This window comes from Phyllostomus discolor, chromosome 2 (genome assembly GCF_004126475.2).
Source record: "Phyllostomus discolor isolate MPI-MPIP mPhyDis1 chromosome 2, mPhyDis1.pri.v3, whole genome shotgun sequence".
Taxonomy (NCBI): Eukaryota; Metazoa; Chordata; class Mammalia; order Chiroptera; family Phyllostomidae; genus Phyllostomus; species Phyllostomus discolor.
The window spans coordinates 197,868,448-197,886,519 of NC_040904.2; the positions used below are offsets into that span (position 1 = coordinate 197,868,448).

An 18,072-nucleotide genomic window follows, 5' to 3' on the forward strand; every position below is an offset into this window, starting at 1 on the left:
GGCCAATGTTACTAGAACTGGGTGAATGATGGGAGAGCAGCAGGGGATGAGGTCGGAGAGGTGACAGGGTGCCAGTTTGACAAGGGCCTTGTAGGACCTTGGTGAGTTAGGTTCTTACTCTGAACAGAAAGGGGGAGCCACCGGAGGGTTTAAAACAGAGGTGTGGCCTGATCGGCTTCTGTTTTGAAAGGATTACTTTAGCTAATCCATTGAGCCTACTGGGTACTACCCCACTGTCCCAGTGCAGTGAATCAACAACACAAATCCCCAACCCTCCTAGAGCTTTACGTTTGAGTGTGTGTGCACGTGTGTGTGTGGGGGGGGCGTGGGTTGTGTGGTTGGCTAGGAGTACAGTTCTGGACACGTTCAGTTTGAGATACCTGTTAGATATTCAAGTGAAGGTGTTGAGTCAGAAATTGATCATGTGTGTCTTGAGTTCAGAAGAGAGATTGGAGCTGGAGAAAAAAAAACTTTTATTTCATCAGCATTTAGAGGAAGGTAAAACCCCGGGCCTGATTAAGACCAGCTAAGGGAGGGGGTGAGGAGACAGGAGAGGGCGCAGCCCTGAGACCCTCCCATGTTCAGAGGTGGGGGAGAACAGGAAGGACCCGCTGGGGGGTCTGCCAAGGAGTGGCCAGTGGGGTAGGAAAGAAATCGAGGGAGCATGGTGGCCTGGAAGCTAAGAGAAATATTTTCAGAAGAGAGAATGATGAATGTGCCAAATGCTGCTGATGAATCAAGCACCATAATTTACCGAGTCCTAAAAATGCAATTTTTTTCACATTTAACATCTCTGAAATTAGAACAAATTCTACAGTTGAAGCCCTGTGACAGTTTAATTGGCATATGAGATAATGTTTTACAGATCAGTGATTTTTCAACCTTTGCATGTCATGACACACATAAACCCATTATTAAAATTCTGCGGCACACCAAACAATATATTTTTCCCTCTCTGAGAAGTAATACCGGTATAATTTTGATTCTTTCACACCAGACAGCTATTGTGTTGACTGTTGTCATTTTTTAATTTGACAATCTAAGGGAAAAGAGGCCAGTGCCCGTGGCTAAGTAGTCAGGGATTGTATGCTTTCAAAATTCTTGTGGCAAGAATCTTGTGGAAGAGTTCTTGTGGTTGAAAATCGCTGTCTTAGGTTATAAGTAATATGACAAAGGAGGACAAAGAACTGAACATTGGATTAGTCAAGTTCAGGCCATTGGTGACATTGACCGAAGGGTTCCAGTGTAGGGAAGGAGTGGGGTTATAAGCAAATGAAAGGAGAGAAATTAGAATATTGACAACTCTTTAGGTCGTGCTGTAAAGAGGAGCAACAATTGGGGGAGTAGCTGGAGAGAGTCAGGTCATAGGGTTTTCGTTTTCTGAGATGGAAAAGATAGCATGGCTGTGTGCTGATGGGAATGTCGCTGTAGAAAAGGCACATTTACGATGTAGGGAGAATGAGTGGACCCGTGGTGACAGGGTCGGTGGCTTAAGTGCCAGAAAGGAAGGTGGAACGGTGGGGCAGGTGCTTGGGTAGGCTGGAGAGAGGGTGGCATCTGTGGGGTCTGTGGACACTACTTTGCTTCAATATTCTCAGTTAGGTAGAGAAAGCAAGGTCATTCACTGAGAGGGACATTAGGCAGGAAGAGCTAAAATTGAGAAACAAGAGAAGTGTGAAGATGGTTGCCTAGGAGAGAGTGAGAATGAGTGGACTGCGAAAGTGTAGAATGAATGGGCAGCGCTGAGGTTTGGTCAGAAACTTAACGTGGGAGCATTGGCCATGACTGCATGATTTTCTCCCGCCTCCTCCAGCCACAGGGTGCGTGTCCCAGGAAGGTTCCGTGTTGGATTTCACCAGGGCTGTGTGACCTTGCCAGGGAAGTGTGTACACACAGGACTGGGGCCAGGGAGTTGAGGGTGTACACAAGGCGGAGTTCTAATGACTGAGCGTGGATCTAAGCTTGGAGGGAGCTTGCTTATCCACCCACTCTTCCCATTCCTGTCCTCGTAGCTCTGACTGACTCCTGTTAAAGCAGAGCAGCCAGCATGCATGGCTGATGAGCTTTTGCAGTCTCTCTGTTTTGAAGGTGTCACCACCCTTGCTTGCAGCCCTGGTTCACTCTCATCATGTGGTGGGGCTGGTCTGGTGAGGCACAGGCCCCAGGTTGGTGGGGAACTGCGGAAGGGAGCGCTGTGGAGCTGCCATTTCTCTTGATAGACCCACTATGCACGGTACCTCGTGTCTGCCCCTGTGTTTTCTCACCCCAACCCAGATGAGGAATGCAAGAGAAGACTAAAGCTAATGATATCTAAAACCAATACTTTACGTATTAATCTTTTAAATTTTCCCCCATTTTTCTTAGGCACTTGATGAATTAATACAGAAAGGCTTGCCTCAAGTTCTGGTTGTAATTGGCCATCAGCATCTCTTAAATAAGTTTTCCTTCGTGAAGGCATACTTGTTAGTAAGTGTGGCTGCAACAATAAATTGTGTCCCAGAAAATCTGTTAAGAACAGGCTACCATGGATTTGTGCCCGAGAGGAGCAGAGCCAACCTCCCAAGCTTGAAAGGTAACTTTCTGCTTTATTGTTTGCTTGCTTTTCTTCTCGCTTTCTCCAACTGTGCCCGTCTGCACCCCGGTAATCCCTGTGAACAATTTAGTGTTTGCTCTTCGATATTTTTTTTGAAACTTACTAATGACATACATATGTGCTTATGTTTATGTTTGGGGTCACATCCATCCATATATCTCCACAGCCATACATTACACACACACATACACACACACACCCCAAATAGAATTTGTCATTTATTCAAATGATGTATTTCTATATCTTTTCTGCATCTTGCCTTTCTCATGCAGAAGAATTTCACTAAAACCATTCTTATGCCAGCTGCGTTGCTTTGGTTCACTGTCCTGGCTGTGTGGTGCGGTGTTCCCCGCCGTGAGTGACCCGCGGTTACTCACGCAGCCCCATCGATTCGCATTCACTCTGTTTCCAGGGAGCAGGGCCGCAGCACTGCCGGTCCATGGGATACAAGGCACAGTTCCGTGGGATGAGGTGCCCACGGATGGGACTTATGGGCTGCACATAGTGTGGATGTAGTTTGCAAGTGTATTAGACATCATCATAAAAATAATTGGCCTTCACCATCAAGTACGATGTTAACTGTGGGTTTATATATATATATATGTATATGTATATATATATACATGTCTTTTATCAGAGAGAGGAATTTCTCTTCCATTCCTAGTTTGTTGAATGGTTTTGTCATGATAGATCGTTGCATTTTATTAAATGCCTTCTCTGCATCTATTAAGAGGATTCTGTGATTTTTGTTTCTTTTATAGTAGTAGATTTTTGAATGTTTAACCGATCTTGCTTTCTTCATCATGGTGCATAATTTTTTTTATGTGTTGCTGGTTTCTGTTTGCTAATATTTTGCTGAAGATATTCAAATCCATATTTATAGAGATATTGGTGTGTAGTTTTCTTTTTTTGTGATGTCTTTGTCTAGTTTTGGTATCAGAGTAATATTGGCCTCTGTTTTAAAATGTACATTTTATTATTATTCTGAGATAGTAAGGCCAGCAGGTTAGAAGGTGGCTGCCTTTGAACACAGTTCATGATGATCAGCTCCCCAGAGAAGGGCCGTGCCACACTATGGAAGGGCCGCCGGGGGGAGAGCCACAGGGGAGGACACAGGAGCAGTGAGGAAAACGTGGGTCGGAATCCTGTGAGGATCGATATTCTCTTATGCCGATGCTCCTCACAGGGTTTTTCCTCTCAGGCTCCAGGCATTTGTTTTCTTTGTCTCTCACTTTCTTCTTTCGGGGAGAAGACGCAGGCCCGGATCTTCCTGCTGGGATTTTCCAAGTGCTCAAGCCTTCCCTTAGGCTCAGCCCACTCTCAGCTCCAGAACCTCCTAGTGTAGGAGTAGAGCCAGGTAGGGGGGTGAGAGGAAGTCAGATGTGTTCTGACCCATGTTATTCTAGACTCATTCTTCCTACTCGACTCACTTAGTGTCTTTAGGTGAGCAATTTTTACGGCAATTCTTAGTCAAATAACGACTTGTAGTAGTTTTTCTCTCTTTTCTCTAGTCTAGAATAAGGGTCAGCTTCGTATCGTGGGTGAATTCTGAGATATTTGAGGATTATCATTTGTGCTGTTTCAAATGGTGTCATTCTCCGGTCCTAGAGCTTGTGGAAATCAGAAGAACTGATGCTTCCAAGAAGATCTTATTAAAGTATTATAAATATCTAGAAGACCCCTAATACTCTGAGGACTTTAAGAGGTTCTGGAACCAGCAGCTCATCACTTGAATAACATCACTAAGCATCCAAAAGATCCTTTCAGAATTGTCTGATTTGTTGTACAAATTGGCCTTAGTCTTCTAATGTGTGATGTTTAGAGACTATTTAATATAGCAATATATTTCTAGTTACTATTGTAGGGTTTTTAGCATTAACTTTATGGATAGTTTCCCAATTAATGATGGTTTTATAAACTAGAATTAACTTTTAAACTAACCACAGATATCCTTGGTTCTTTCAAAATTTTGTGTCTTATAGATCTCTGTTTAAAGGATGATAGAAACTCATTTAATCATCTTAGCCATCTTAGAAAAGTGAAAGATGAATTCACACTTAGCATAATAAAGGTAAGTTTTACAATGTTTTCAAGTCATAGTAAATCAGTTACCAAGATGCCCACCATATGGCCACCGACAGGCCCACTTTCCGGGTTGTGCTTGCTGTTAGGTGACTGGGTAGAGCTCTTGCCTCGGCCTGGGCTGGGCTGAGATGGAGTCTATTCCCCATGAGAAGAGCCAGGTACCCAGAGGTGCCAGACTCCGACTCTACCACCCAACCGGGTGCTGCAGGATGTGCAGTTTTTTATTTGAGAGGGTTTCAGTGTTCCAAACCCTGTTTCTCATTTCCTAATATTAACAGTGAAACAACAGCAATGAAAACAGCTACCATGTGTTCAGTGCTTTCCACATGACAGGCATTATGCGTGATTATTTTCACAGGCCTATGGTGTAGGCATTAATCGTTTTCGAACTATGTTGTGCTGAACCATCAGAAAATTGAAGCTTAGACGGCAGGAAAGTCACTAGCATGATGCAACTGATAAAATACAGACCATGCACTTAACCATCATGCAGACTGCCTTAGAACTCCTACAGTATTTTTTTTTTAAAGATTTTATTTATTTATTTTTTTAGAGAGGGAAGGGGGAGAGAGAGACAGACAGACAGACAGACATCAATGTGCGGTTGCTGGGGGTTCTGGCCTGCAACCCAGGAATGTACCCTGGCTGGGAATCGAACCTGGGACACTTTGGTTCCCAGCCCGCGCTCAATCCACAGAGCTACACCAGCCAGGGCAGAACTCCTACAGTATTTACTTCTCTGTACACCCAAGACTTCAGAGGCCCGTTCCTGGGAGGACTTGTCGGTCCCTTTCTGTTTTGCCATGCCAGGGTGCAATTTCCCATTGATGGCCCACTGTAAAATCTCCTTGTCCTCACATGACCCGTGAGGTGACATAGCTAACTTGAAATGCACTAGATTCTTATTATTCACAGATTCAGTGTTTGCTAATTTGCCAATGCTAAAATTTATTTATAACCCCAAATCAGTATTTATGGCTCCTTTGTGTTCATTTGTGAACGTGGCGGAGCATAGTAAGGTGCGCCTTGCCCAGCACACACTTTCCTAGCTGGGTAGAATGAGACAATGCACTGAGCTTTTGTTTCCACTCTCCTACTATAAGTGTCCTTTTCATGGTCTATTTATTGCCACATTAAAAAAAAAATGTTGTGCTTTTTTTTTGTTGCTGGTTGCAGTATGACCCACAAACTCTAGTGCTAAAGTTCTGTTCAGTGTTTCTGAGTACAAGAGGGTTGCGATGTGCCCTATGGAGAAAATAAGTGGGTTAGTTAAGTTTCAGTCAGGCATTAGTTATGGAGCTATTGGCTGTGAGTTCAAGGTTAACGAATCTACAGTATATATTAAATAATATGTTTTTAAACATAAACACACATTGAACAAGGTTATGTATTGATCAGCTGACAAAAAATGCTGTGGCCAGAGGCTCCCAGGAACACACGCTCCTGTATTTCCCCTAGGAACAATGGTTCAGTGTTTGCTAATTCAGTGTCTGCAGCAACTCTATTGAACGTAACTGCTGTAAATAAGCATGTGTGAGCATCGGCGGCACATTCACTAAAGGGCAACTGTTGTATGTGTTTACTCTTGCCATTACTTTCCTTTTCATTCTCTGTTGCGTTTTCGCTGTTCACTGATGGTGATCCAATTTCCTTTTTTGATCTTCACTTGTCATTACTTGCCAGTGCAAAAAATACTTGATGGCTTAAGAATGAGATGTTATTTGTATCATTTCTGAACTTGGGTAATTGTGTGTTCTTCTTTTTTTAAGTCAATTTTGCTGACAGAAGCTGAAGAGAAGCTAAATCTCCTCTTGTCTGAGCTGGGGCAGCCAGGCCAGAAGGACCTCTCCCAGTGGTCGGCGGGCCCGCTGGAGATCGAGGTGCAGGCCCGGCTGCAGCTGGCTGAGATCGCCCTGCAGAGGCACCGGGCCGCCTACAGGTGAGAGTCCCCGTGCCCGGGGAGAGTTCTCCTCACTCAAATGTGTTAAATACGACTAAACTTTATAAATTCCTAGATTAATAGAGCCTACTTATTTTTTATTATTCAAGGAAATTTCAATGCATTATTTTTCTGAAAACTGCAGATTAAATACATTGTCTTTTTTAATCTTCCAGCTTTTTTTTTTATTATACTGAAATTCCATGCATTAAACTCCATGCGTTCAATTCAGAATTTGGAAGGGGAGTTAATTTTGAGATGGTCATTCTCTTGGTAAAGGAGGAGCCCCCCTGCAGCTTTTGCAAAGGGGGCAATCAATTCAGCAGAAATCCCCTTTTGCTTTGATTGGAAACATACAATCATTTCATCAGTGAGAGCCTTGACTGAAGGCCATTCTGTGATTAACAACTTCTACATTTGATTTTATGCCAGAGACAGTATAAGTTTTTGGAAATTTATACTTTCTGTGGTTTCTAAGCAGCGATGAAATCCATAAAGCCCGTTTGGAGCAGTAATTCTCAGAGTGTGGTCTGCAGATCCCTAGGTGTGTCCCTGAGAGCTTTACAGGGGTCTGCGAGATCAAAACCATTGTTATAATAAAACCAGGATGCCGTTCGCCTTCTTCTTGTGTTGTTCCTTCCATTGATGCTGCAAAAGCCACAGTGGTAACGCTTCCGGGTCTCCCTATGGGTCAAAGCGGCCCCAACTGTGTAGTCAAGGCTGCTTCAGTGCCACACACTTGCAGTTGAAAAAGGGTCAGCTTCACTGACAAGTGCCTTTCATGAAGCAGCAGGGTCTGTTACATTTATAAATCCCTCTCCTTGAATCTATTTTTAATATGCTGTGGGAATATGAAACGGGAAATACGCCCGCAGCACTTCTGTTGCACAACAGTTTGCTAGTTGTCTCGAGAAAGAGCACGCGTGTGATTGACTTGTGAGACAAACGGCTGCTTTTTTTCCCCGTGGAATGCTGTTTATTTTGGGGGGGGGAAAACCCCTGCAAAGTGTACTTGCTCAGACTTGAGTATTTGACAGGCATTTTGCTGACAATGAGCAAAATGGACATGCCACTTCTAGGAAAACAGCTAATAGTATTGGTTACCAGTCATGACATCTAACCTTTCATGGGAATATTAGAATTTTTGGACAGTTTGTATTTGCCACCATGAACTTGACAGTTTACTAGTGCTTATTTTTCTGATGAGATTGGTAGTAATATTAACAAGCATCATTTTCAAAATTGTGTGATGAAATGTTTCAACTTTAAGAGAATCTGCATAAACTCAGGGAGCTAATATTTTGGAAATGACTAATCCACGATGTTCCAAAGTCCTGGGTGAAGAGCTAGACCAATAGGTTTCATGTAAGAGAGTGGGAAAAATTCATCAATGTGTGGTATTAGGTGCTATATTGCAACAGACTTTTAAGAAACTGGCACTTGTCACATTTTTGTGTAGTCTCAAAGAATAATGTTCACAATTGTTTGAAGAAGCTATTAAAATACTCCTCCCATTTCCAGCAACTATCTGTAGGAGGGCCTAGTCTTCATATACTTCAGTCAAAACAATATGTTACAATAGACTGAATGGAGAAGCAAATATGAAAGTCTTCTATTAAATAGATTTTCTCTTAAACCAGACATTAAGCAAATTTGCAAAAATGCAAACAATGGCATTATTCATGCTAATTTTCTTGATGTTTTGGAAAATATAGTTGTTTTCCATTAAAATGCATTATTAATTTAGCATGTAATAGGTTTCTTGTTTTTATTGTAAAACAAATGAATAAATATGAAGTTAAACATTTCTCAGCTCAAGTTCTAATATGGTAAATATTGATGGAGTTCTTTGAGGTTCTCAATCATTTTTAAGGGTATAAATGAGTGCTGATATGTTTAAGAAATTTGAGAACCACTGGTTTAATGTATTGTCACATTTATAGCTGTCTTTAAGAATATCATGGTACTCTGGCTGGTGTGGCTCAGTGGATTGAGTGCCAGCCTTGGAACCAAAGGGTTGCTGGTTTGATTCCCAGTTGGGGCACATGCCTGGGTTGCTGGCTGGGTCTCCAGTGGGAGGAATGTGAGAGGCAACCACACATTGATGTTTCTCTCCCTCTCTTTCTCCCTCCCTTCCCCTCTCTAAAAATAAATAAATAAACTCTTTAAAAAAGTTAGAAAAAAATCTAAAAAAAAAAAAAAGAATACCATGGTAGATGATGGATGGTAAAATAGGCTTAGGATAATAATATGCCATTTTCTTTACTTAAGTTTGAAGAGTGAAGAAACTTTTACTATATGATTTCCTATAGCAAGTATATAATGTGAGCATATTTAAATATTTATATGTTTATGACAATAAAATGCACGACTATATGATTTCCTATAGAAAAATATAGAAAATATAAAACTCTTTTCTCAAACAGTGTGTCACACAGTAACAGCAGCCCTAGAAAATCTTTTTGTTGTTGTTGTTCACATACCTTCATTCTTTTCCTAGCTCTCTGCGTGTCTTACAACCTTTTGGTATGGAGTAATATAAGTGACTTTTATTTTTTAGGGAAGCAGTAGAAACTAAAAGTTACAAAATGGCCACCGGAAGGAGTGTTACAGTAGAACTTTAATTTGCAGACCAGAGAGACATATGCAAATAATGTGCAAGTGTATCCGAATCACTCCTGCTTTAACATGAACCAGGTGCTTGGGACAAAACCTGCAAACACTTTGATGTTACTGCCTCTTTGCAGCAGAGTTGTCATCTGGGGAAGCCTGCTGTCAAGATGAATGAGTTTCTCTCAGGTGAACTTCACCTCCCACGAGCTTCTGTTTGGGAGCTGCTGAAAGTGTTGGACACTCTCTTTCCCAGATGACGGTTAGCTTGACATTTCATGATACGTCTAATAAAATTACACGTCAAGGAAATTGAAAGACACATTCCCTGGGGTGACAGGTAAAGTGAGCCGCATGGGTTTTAGGAGAACAAACTGACCATTTTGTCATGAATATTAATAAGAAGTAAATGGGATCAAAGCTATTCAGACTATATTTCTACTTCTTTTAGGGCTGCCTCTCTCAGAATTCTGTCTTTAAAAAAAAGTGTTCCTTTCCATTCTCCTTTCTATTTCATTTATTGTCTAAATGAGATAACATCGGAACCTTTTAATTTTGTGTCAGAATGAAATGTCCTAACCTTTGGGCTTTAGACCGTTGATAGTGGGTGACCCTCCCACACTTTGTCTCTCAAGTGGAGAGGAGACAGTAGGAATTTTCCATTTTGCAACGAAGTAGTACCAGGTGGATAAGTACATACTAACACCAGGTGGATTATTATGTGCTAATGTGTTTATATTTTATTCATTACATTGGGGGGTTAGCAAGATTCCAAACGTCATACCTCATTTCTCTTGAAATCACAGTTTTGGACTTTGGAATCAGAAGGATGGTACAAGCACCACTTTTTCTCCCGAGGGTCCTCTAGTAGCCATCCTGTGCCCACCTCTGGAGGTACCCAGGTGCCAGGTGCCAGAGAAACATATGTGGCGAAGAGGGATTTTCATACCTTTATACCTGATGAATAAGTGTTACATTTTTCCTTGTTGTTTTCTTGCTTGTTCATTTAATTTTACTTTAATTAGAAATCAGTAGGTTTATACAATCAGAAACAATACCTTCGTCTACAAGTTTCTATACCATTTTAATGACTCGGTAGAATCTAGGGAATTTAAAATTCAATAATTGCACAAAGTTTTTCCTTCTGGTTAACAACCTAGAAGAAAATCAATGCGGCTAACTGAAAATCCCCAATCCTCCCGGCTAACTCAATATACTAATAATGGTAACAGCTAGCGCGCACTGGGTGCCATCTATTTGTCTCGCACTCCTGTTCCTGAGCACATCCCACCCTCGCTAGAGTTTCAGTTCCACAAGCTCCAGGACTGTATCCTCAGACCTTAGATTTGTTCCTGTCCCATAGAAGTGCTCAACATTATTTTCTTAGCAAGTGGAAGAATCAATATCGCACTCAGTCCTTATAATAATCCACTTTAATACTCTGGGATCCTGCACACACAGACCATGCCTTCCCCCAAGCATGCATGCACACTGACCAAGCTGATCACGTGCTAGGCCAGGAACCTCAGTGACTGACCCAAGTGAAGTTGTGTACTGAAGTGTCGCCATCTGATCTCCGCCTTGATGAGAATGCTGCAGCCACGCGCTGGAGGCCGGGACTGTAGGGCTTGAGGCACTGCGGGAGGCTGGTCAGGAAGCTCTTACGGCCATCCAGTCCAGAGATGATGCAGCCTGGACAGAAGCCTCAGCAGTGGAGGAGGTGAAGTGAGGAGCTGCTGGGTGGCATCCATGTTTCCAAGTGGAAGCTGACAGAACTTGCTATAGATTGAACATAGGGTGTGAGTCCAAGAGGAAGCAGTGATGGTTCTGGGCTCTGCCTGGAACAGAGGACAGGGAAGAGGATGGGGTTTGGTGGAGGAGGGTAGAAGCAAGGGGAGCTGCTTTTAACCTATTCTGTCAGTCTCCCAGGGCTACCATAACAAAGGACCAAAACCTGGGTGATGTAAAACAATGGGATTTTATTGTTTCACCCTTCTGCAGGCTGGAAGTCCAAAATCAAGGGGTCAGTAGGCTCTGTTCTTTCTGACAGCTCCAAGTGACGAGAGCCCTGCCTTGCTTTTTCTAGTTTCTGGTGTTTGCTGACAACCCTTGGCATTCCTTGGCTTGTGGACGCATCGCTCCAGGCTCATGACCATGTTCTCCCCAGGTGTCTTCACTGCACCTTCCCTCCGTGGATGTTTGTCTCTCTGTCCAGATTTTCCTTGTCATAGGGACACCAGTCAGATTGGAGTAGGGCCAACTCCAATGACTTCATTTTAACTTGATTTCCACAGATCCTTATTCCGAGGTACTAAGGTTTAGGATTCAACATACCTTTTCGGTATAACACAATTCAGCCTATAACACCTGTTAAATGTGATCACCAATTAACTATTCAAGTAGAGATACCAAGTTGGGAATTAGATAGATGGGTGTATTGTCCATTTGGCTTTCGCCCAATCCTGCCATGTTATAAATAACACTTTGATAAGCATCTTCAGGTGTATAGACTTTTCTCCTTTGGGATAGATTTTCAAAAGAAGAAGCCCCTTTATATAGTCTTGAAATGGTGCGATGTCAATGATAAATTTATTATTCTCAGGGGTGGAAGATGTGCTGGTCCCTAGTGCAAATTTATGTATAGAGTGACAGCAAAAAAATTTCCTATTTCCTGGATTCTATATTCTTAATTTAGTACATTTTCCTCTGGCTAGACACTGATTAAGCAATAATTTAGCTTAAGGATTTGTAAGTATATAACATTAAGTGACCGTATTATAACCTCAAAATTCTGGAGAACCATATTCTGATTTATATAAAATGCATATATGCTCATTTTATTGGTGATATTGTTAGTAAATTTTGTTTTAAACATTGGAAACATTCATTTATTTATTCTTGTATTTGCTCACTTTCACTTAGAAATATTTTTTAGGTTCTATTATGTCCCAGCCACTAGGTGCTTGGTGTCAATAGGGAATAAGCCACATTAGCTGTAGAGCAATTTACGGACAATTAGATAGCACGATCGTACTACCTTTTGGTTAATTAAGATCAGGGTACTATTAGGGCACATAGAAGTGGCACCTAACAACTTTGGGGGTGGAGGGAGAGTGGGAAGGTTTTTTTTGGAGGAAGAGCCTTAGGAAATAACATACAAATGCTACAAGTATAATACTAATAACACTTAAAATATGTTCTCTGTTTTAGTGCTGCAATAGTATTTTCCACACTTAAACTTCTCCAGGATTCAAAACTTTTTGAACAGAAGGCAGTGCAAGATGACAGAGAGAATTCCCCCTCTACAGGAACTTCTGTATGTATGAATTTCATATTTATCCTTATTATAACTATTGGCATGCTAGAAAGTTGTCTAATTAGTTGGATGCAACAAAGGCGTAGAGTAGAAATAACACTGAATACAGAGTGTAAAGGTCCAGGTTCAAGCCCTGTTTATGCAATTTATTAACTGGTGTACCTCGATCAAGTCCCTTAAACTTTTGTAAAAACATTTAAATTTAAATCTCATTTGTGAACTGATGGACTTGGATGTAATCATCACTAAAGTCCCACCAAATGTATCAGAATAGAATTCTAGATCTGATTTCACTAGCAAATAAAGTTGTTTCGCTTTGCTTTGCTCTTCATTTCACTTTTTAAGTGTCACTTTAGCACCCTCAGTATAGCGCCTGTGCTGTTTCCCACTTTGGACTTCTCATGGTCATGTTCTTCCACACTTAAGCTCTCAAGTCTGTTGACACCTGGTGTTGCAAATTATTTGAAGTTTTATTGAATTTTTGATAAATGAAGTAATTTAATAATAAAGCATTGTTTGGAACATAAAGATTCATCACATAGAATCTCTGCTCATGATTTTAAACTTTACTAATGAAATTGCTAATATTGATTTTCATTACAAATAAGTAAAACTAATTGTCTTACATAGAGACTCATTTCTTACTATATTAAAAGTAATACAAATTCCAAAAAGCAGTCCAATTCTGAAAACTGACTTAGAGAAATGGTTGTTGATTGGGGGCTATTTTGCCTCCCCGGGGGACACTGGGCAGTGTCTGGAGACGTGTGGTTGTCACAGCCGGGGGTGGGAGGTGCTGCTGGCATGTAGTGCACAGAGGTCAGCGATGCCGCTCACCACCCTGAACTGCACAGGACAGTTTATCACAATAGTTACCTGCCACACCGTGTCAGTGGTGTCAAGGCTGAGAAACCCTGACTTAGATCGTGACTTGGCTTTTCCATAGCAACAGGAGCTGTGGGCACTGAGAGAGTGAGGTCCATGGATGGGGTGGATGGGACTTGTTCTGGGTTGCTAATCTAGACCCTAGACTCCTCCGTTACTTGCTGTGCCTGGTGTGGTCACCAGCCTGCCTCCAGGCCTCTGTTCACTTCTTACTCTGTTTCCAGGAACAGCTCTTCCTCCTCTTCTGTCCTTCTCAACTGTCTATCCAGATTCCAGCTCCCTTCCAGCCCCCTTCCAGTCCCGAGAGTTGCTGCTTCACAGCAGGTGCTGCTAATTGGTAGGAGAAGATGAACGGTCAGAGATGCAAAGTGGGAAACTCTCTTTGCACCTCCCTCCCAGGAGTTCTGGACACCCGCCACCCTTTGTAAAGTGTCATATGTTTGAGATGTAAGCCGAAAACAGCAATGGAACACAAGGGATTAAGACCATGGGCTCTGAAGTCAGAAAGACACAAGTTTGAATCCCACCTTTGCCAAAACACGATGAATTTTAAGCAAATAGTCAACCTTTCTAGGCACACGATAGGCACTTGATAAATATTAGCCAGTATTATTTATTATTATTCAGTCTTTAAGGGGATGTTTACAAAATTTTTGAGGACATGGAATCTGCTGATAATAAAATTTGCAATGAAAAATTCAGACCGCAAAACTGTTTTTCAACAGTGGGTGTAGAGAGAAAAAGGAAAGCTGCAGAGCCACACCCCAAAACTGTCAGCAGGGGGTTGTGGGATTGTGGGTGCTCTTGTTTGTTTGTTTGTTTATCTGTTTTCTGTGTATATTTTTTACATTTTATGGAATATGCAAAAATCATTTGTAAAATTAAAATTTAATATTATTAAATGATATTGTATGCTTCTTTTAACTTATATCGCATTTAGCATTAGGCTAGAATTTAGACATTATTAAATGTGAAATTAACCATAATTTTAATGTTGTCTAGGCCACTGAAAATAAAGATGATGAATATTTAGATCCCGTTTCCCTAAATTCTCGAGAATACTTCAATATTCACCTGTGGCTGAGGTGCCGCTTGGCGCTGGTGACAGCCTTTGTCTCGCAGATGCATGGCATTGGAATCGTGAAAGGTACAAATGTCCTGTTTTCTTTTTTTTTTTTAAAGATTTTACCCATCCATTTTTAGAGAGGGAAAGGAGGGAGAGAGAGAGAGAGAGAGAGAGAGAGAGAGAGAGAGAGAGAGAGAGAGAGAGGAGAGAGAGACAGGAGAGAGAGGAACATCAATGTGCGGTTGCCGGGGGTTCTGGCCTGCAACCCAGGAATGTACCCTGGCTGGGAATCGAACCTGGGACACCTTGACTCCCAGCCCGCGCTCAATCCACTGAGTTACGCCAGCCAGGGCATGTCCTGTTTTCTTAAAGTTCTTATTTAAAGTGATTTTATGTAGGTAACAGAGTTTTTATTGGGATAGAGTTTACTATAACATTAACATTTTATAACTCTCTAGCTTAATGTGTTTCCAGAATAAAAAATTCAGATTATTAAATAAGAATGATCATTTTCAACAGTTGCTAGCATCTGGTGATATGCATGCTACTGATGTGTGCAAAGCAGGCAAAGGGGTTTCAAAATACTGATGCGCAGGTCTTCTTGTCCTCCAGGAAGGCAGAGTAGAGTAAGGGGCCCAGAACACAGATCCTGGAGCCTGCTGCCTTGGGTCAGATGTTCCTACCACCAGTTCTTTGCTGGGTGACCTTGGCCAACTCTCTTCATCCCCCTGTGCCTGATTTCCTCCTCTGTAAAATGGAGATACGCATACCTGTTTCATAGGATTACTGTTAAAATTAAATGAGTTAAACTTATAAAGTTCTTAGATCACAGGTTGGCTCATATGAATGTTAGTTCATATAGTAATTAATTATCTACTTGTAAACCTATTTATCCGCCAATCTTGATCAGTCTCCCAAATTAAGTTATTTCATGCAATATTGTCATTACTTTTGCAGCATTTAGGTACTCTAAAGTACTTCCTCCCATATGAAAACATTTATTTCACGTTTCATGCGCTCTGTTTGTTTTCTGTCTTTGCACCTTCCTGTTCTTCTGTATCAGACAGTATTCGGTGATGAACGTGATGCGTATCATGCATATCTGCTTTCTGACTTTCTCAGTGCATGTTAATGACTACACGTGTTTATTTTAGAAAACGACATGGTAGATTACGTTAGCCTCATCAATGAAGCGTGTATGGAGGCGAAAAGCGCAGGAGACGAGGAGCTAGAGGCTGAATTCTTGATGCAAGCGGTAATTATTGGCCTACAAGAAAAGCATTTAAAGGCAGACATCATAACAAACCTTCAGGTATGAAGAAAACTTAATTCACACTGGTATTTACCGAAAGATTCAGTTTAGAACAAAAGGAGAGAATTTTAGATTCCATTAGGTACTGAATGCATAACAATCAGTATGGCTAGGCTCTTGTTTCAGTGAATTGCAAACAGTACGCTCACAAGGAATGCGTTTATTTTAATAGGCCATAATACATTTGCTTGAAGGGAGTGAGTTTATTTCTCCCCGATCTCATTTAACCCTGGTAAGAAGCTTGCTTTTGCTGGATGACTTAACAAAAGCCGAGAAATTCAAGGGAGCTCCCTCTTCAACAACAGAAGAAGTAAATTTGTTGACTCAGTCTCACAACATTCTTATTGACCAGGTGAGAGGGCTTTTGTGTCCACAAGATTTAGAAACTTGTTTTTCTGTTTTTTCTTTCCTTCTTCCAAACCACTTTAGCTAATTACAGTGTTTCTTTTACAGATGCTAACTTTTGGAGAAACAATCGAATTTCCTTCATCATCAAACACGGACTATGCAAGCCCACTACAGCCTTTGAAAAATGTCTATCTTCCTCATGTCATGTTATTGGCCAAAACAAAAATGAGAATTGGTAAGAACACTTAAGCAGATATTACACTCAAGCCATTGATGAAAAAATGTTAAGTCATTTTCAGGCATACTATTATATGAGGACATTTGTATGGGGCAATATTTATGAATACCCAAACTAGATTTATTTAACAAGTAGTTTTTGATCATCTACCACATGCCAACCTCTGTATGAGGACCTGGGAAGTAATTTTAGATTAAAACCGGTGTAGTCCCTGCTTTTAGTGTGGGAGACAGAAATAAACATGTAAATAATCCATGTAGGAGTGTATATCATATATCATATTGTAAATATTGTATAAATAAATATTTTATAAAATAAAATATTTTTATAACAATTAGGAAATCAGCTAGAATATAGAAAGTAAATATATGATAATGAATTAAGTACATCTAGGTAATTATACATTGTTAGTGTTGTAGAAGGCGGACAAGATCTGTGGATAAAGAACCAGGAAGAGATGGCTGCCTGTTGAGTCACGAGTACATTATCGAGGCGCAGGGAGCAGTGAGTTGTAGCCTCTTAGGTCAGGACAAGCTTGACATGTTCTGGAACCGCGTGGGGACGAGTACAGCCAGGGCAGAGTGGGCTAGGGCAGCCTAATGGGAAGAGCTAAGTTGGGGATGGTTCGAGTTTCAGAATATTACCCTGGCCGCAAGGTGAAGAATAGGTTGGAGGGTCAACTCCAACCAAGAGTAGACCTGATTGAGTAGGTGGACAGTAAGCACAAAGTTTACAGCTCCTCCGAAACCAAGGAGGCGCTCTCCAGGATACCTCGCTGATCTTTGACCCACGGCGGCCTGCCTCTGGCTCCCAGGCTCCTGTCCAGCTCAGGGGACAGAAAATCTTGTATCAATTCTCTACTCTAGCCTGTATTTAACCATGCCTTCCTCTTTTCTGTGTTTCTGATACTTTGACATCTGGTACCTTACTGATTGGGAAGAAACTTTCTCTCCCAGAGTCAGCCAGCTGCTGGAGATTAGCAAACCACTTTCCACTGAACGTGGCTTACCTGTGCAGACTAGCCATTCCAGAGCTTTATCAGCTACCTTCGTGGTCCTCTGCTGGGCCCTCGTGCTCTGGGCCACTATAACCCTTCCCAAACACCCCAGGAACAAGCTATCAGACTACCAGCAGAGCCCACTGAAATTATTTAAACCAGCCAATCGTAAATGTGCCTAGTCTGTTTACCCTGCCCCACCCATTCCTTCCCACGAAAACCATAACAAGGGTTACTTGTCCAGTTCCCCTTGCTCGTCTACCTCCTCAGCCACCCTGGAGCTTCCCTGCGGGGCCCTTCATGGTGTGCTGGGCCTCTTCCTTTTGGGAACAGTCACAAACCGTCTTTTCGATGGCTGTCTAATGCCCCCAGACCTGGTATCCTCTTCATACCTGAATAGTAATAAAATCTAGATTTTAAAATACTACCTCTGCCACCTGGGACCTGTTTCCCTCCTGTACTAGCTGGTACCCGGCCCAGGACAGGTGGGCAGTGGGACTAGCGTGGGGCAGGGAGGGCAGCAGGTGCGCTCAGGCCGTCACCTGCCCAGACCTTTTCCCTTATCCCCCTCCGCTCCTCCCCCTCATGATTATTATTCACCATCCGACGGGAATTTTATTACTTTAGGCAAATCGCTTCACCTCTATATGGTTGAGTTTCCTTATTTATGAATTCAGGCCGGC

General features: G+C 41.8%; 1 protein-coding gene across 1 annotated transcript in view; it reads left to right on the forward strand.

The window, feature by feature from the left end:
- The window catches only part of CFAP54 (cilia and flagella associated protein 54), a 249,121-nt gene that overhangs the window by 165,833 nt on the left and 65,216 nt on the right, over positions 1-18,072 (forward strand). The window contains exons 49-56 of the mRNA XM_028532627.2: positions 2,365-2,572; positions 4,576-4,664; positions 6,448-6,617; positions 12,438-12,543; positions 14,431-14,575; positions 15,649-15,806; positions 15,979-16,158; positions 16,260-16,389. Of these exons, the coding sequence (XP_028388428.1) occupies positions 2,365-2,572; positions 4,576-4,664; positions 6,448-6,617; positions 12,438-12,543; positions 14,431-14,575; positions 15,649-15,806; positions 15,979-16,158; positions 16,260-16,389 (1,186 nt within the window). The remainder of the gene's footprint in view (positions 1-2,364; positions 2,573-4,575; positions 4,665-6,447; positions 6,618-12,437; positions 12,544-14,430; positions 14,576-15,648; positions 15,807-15,978; positions 16,159-16,259; positions 16,390-18,072) is intronic.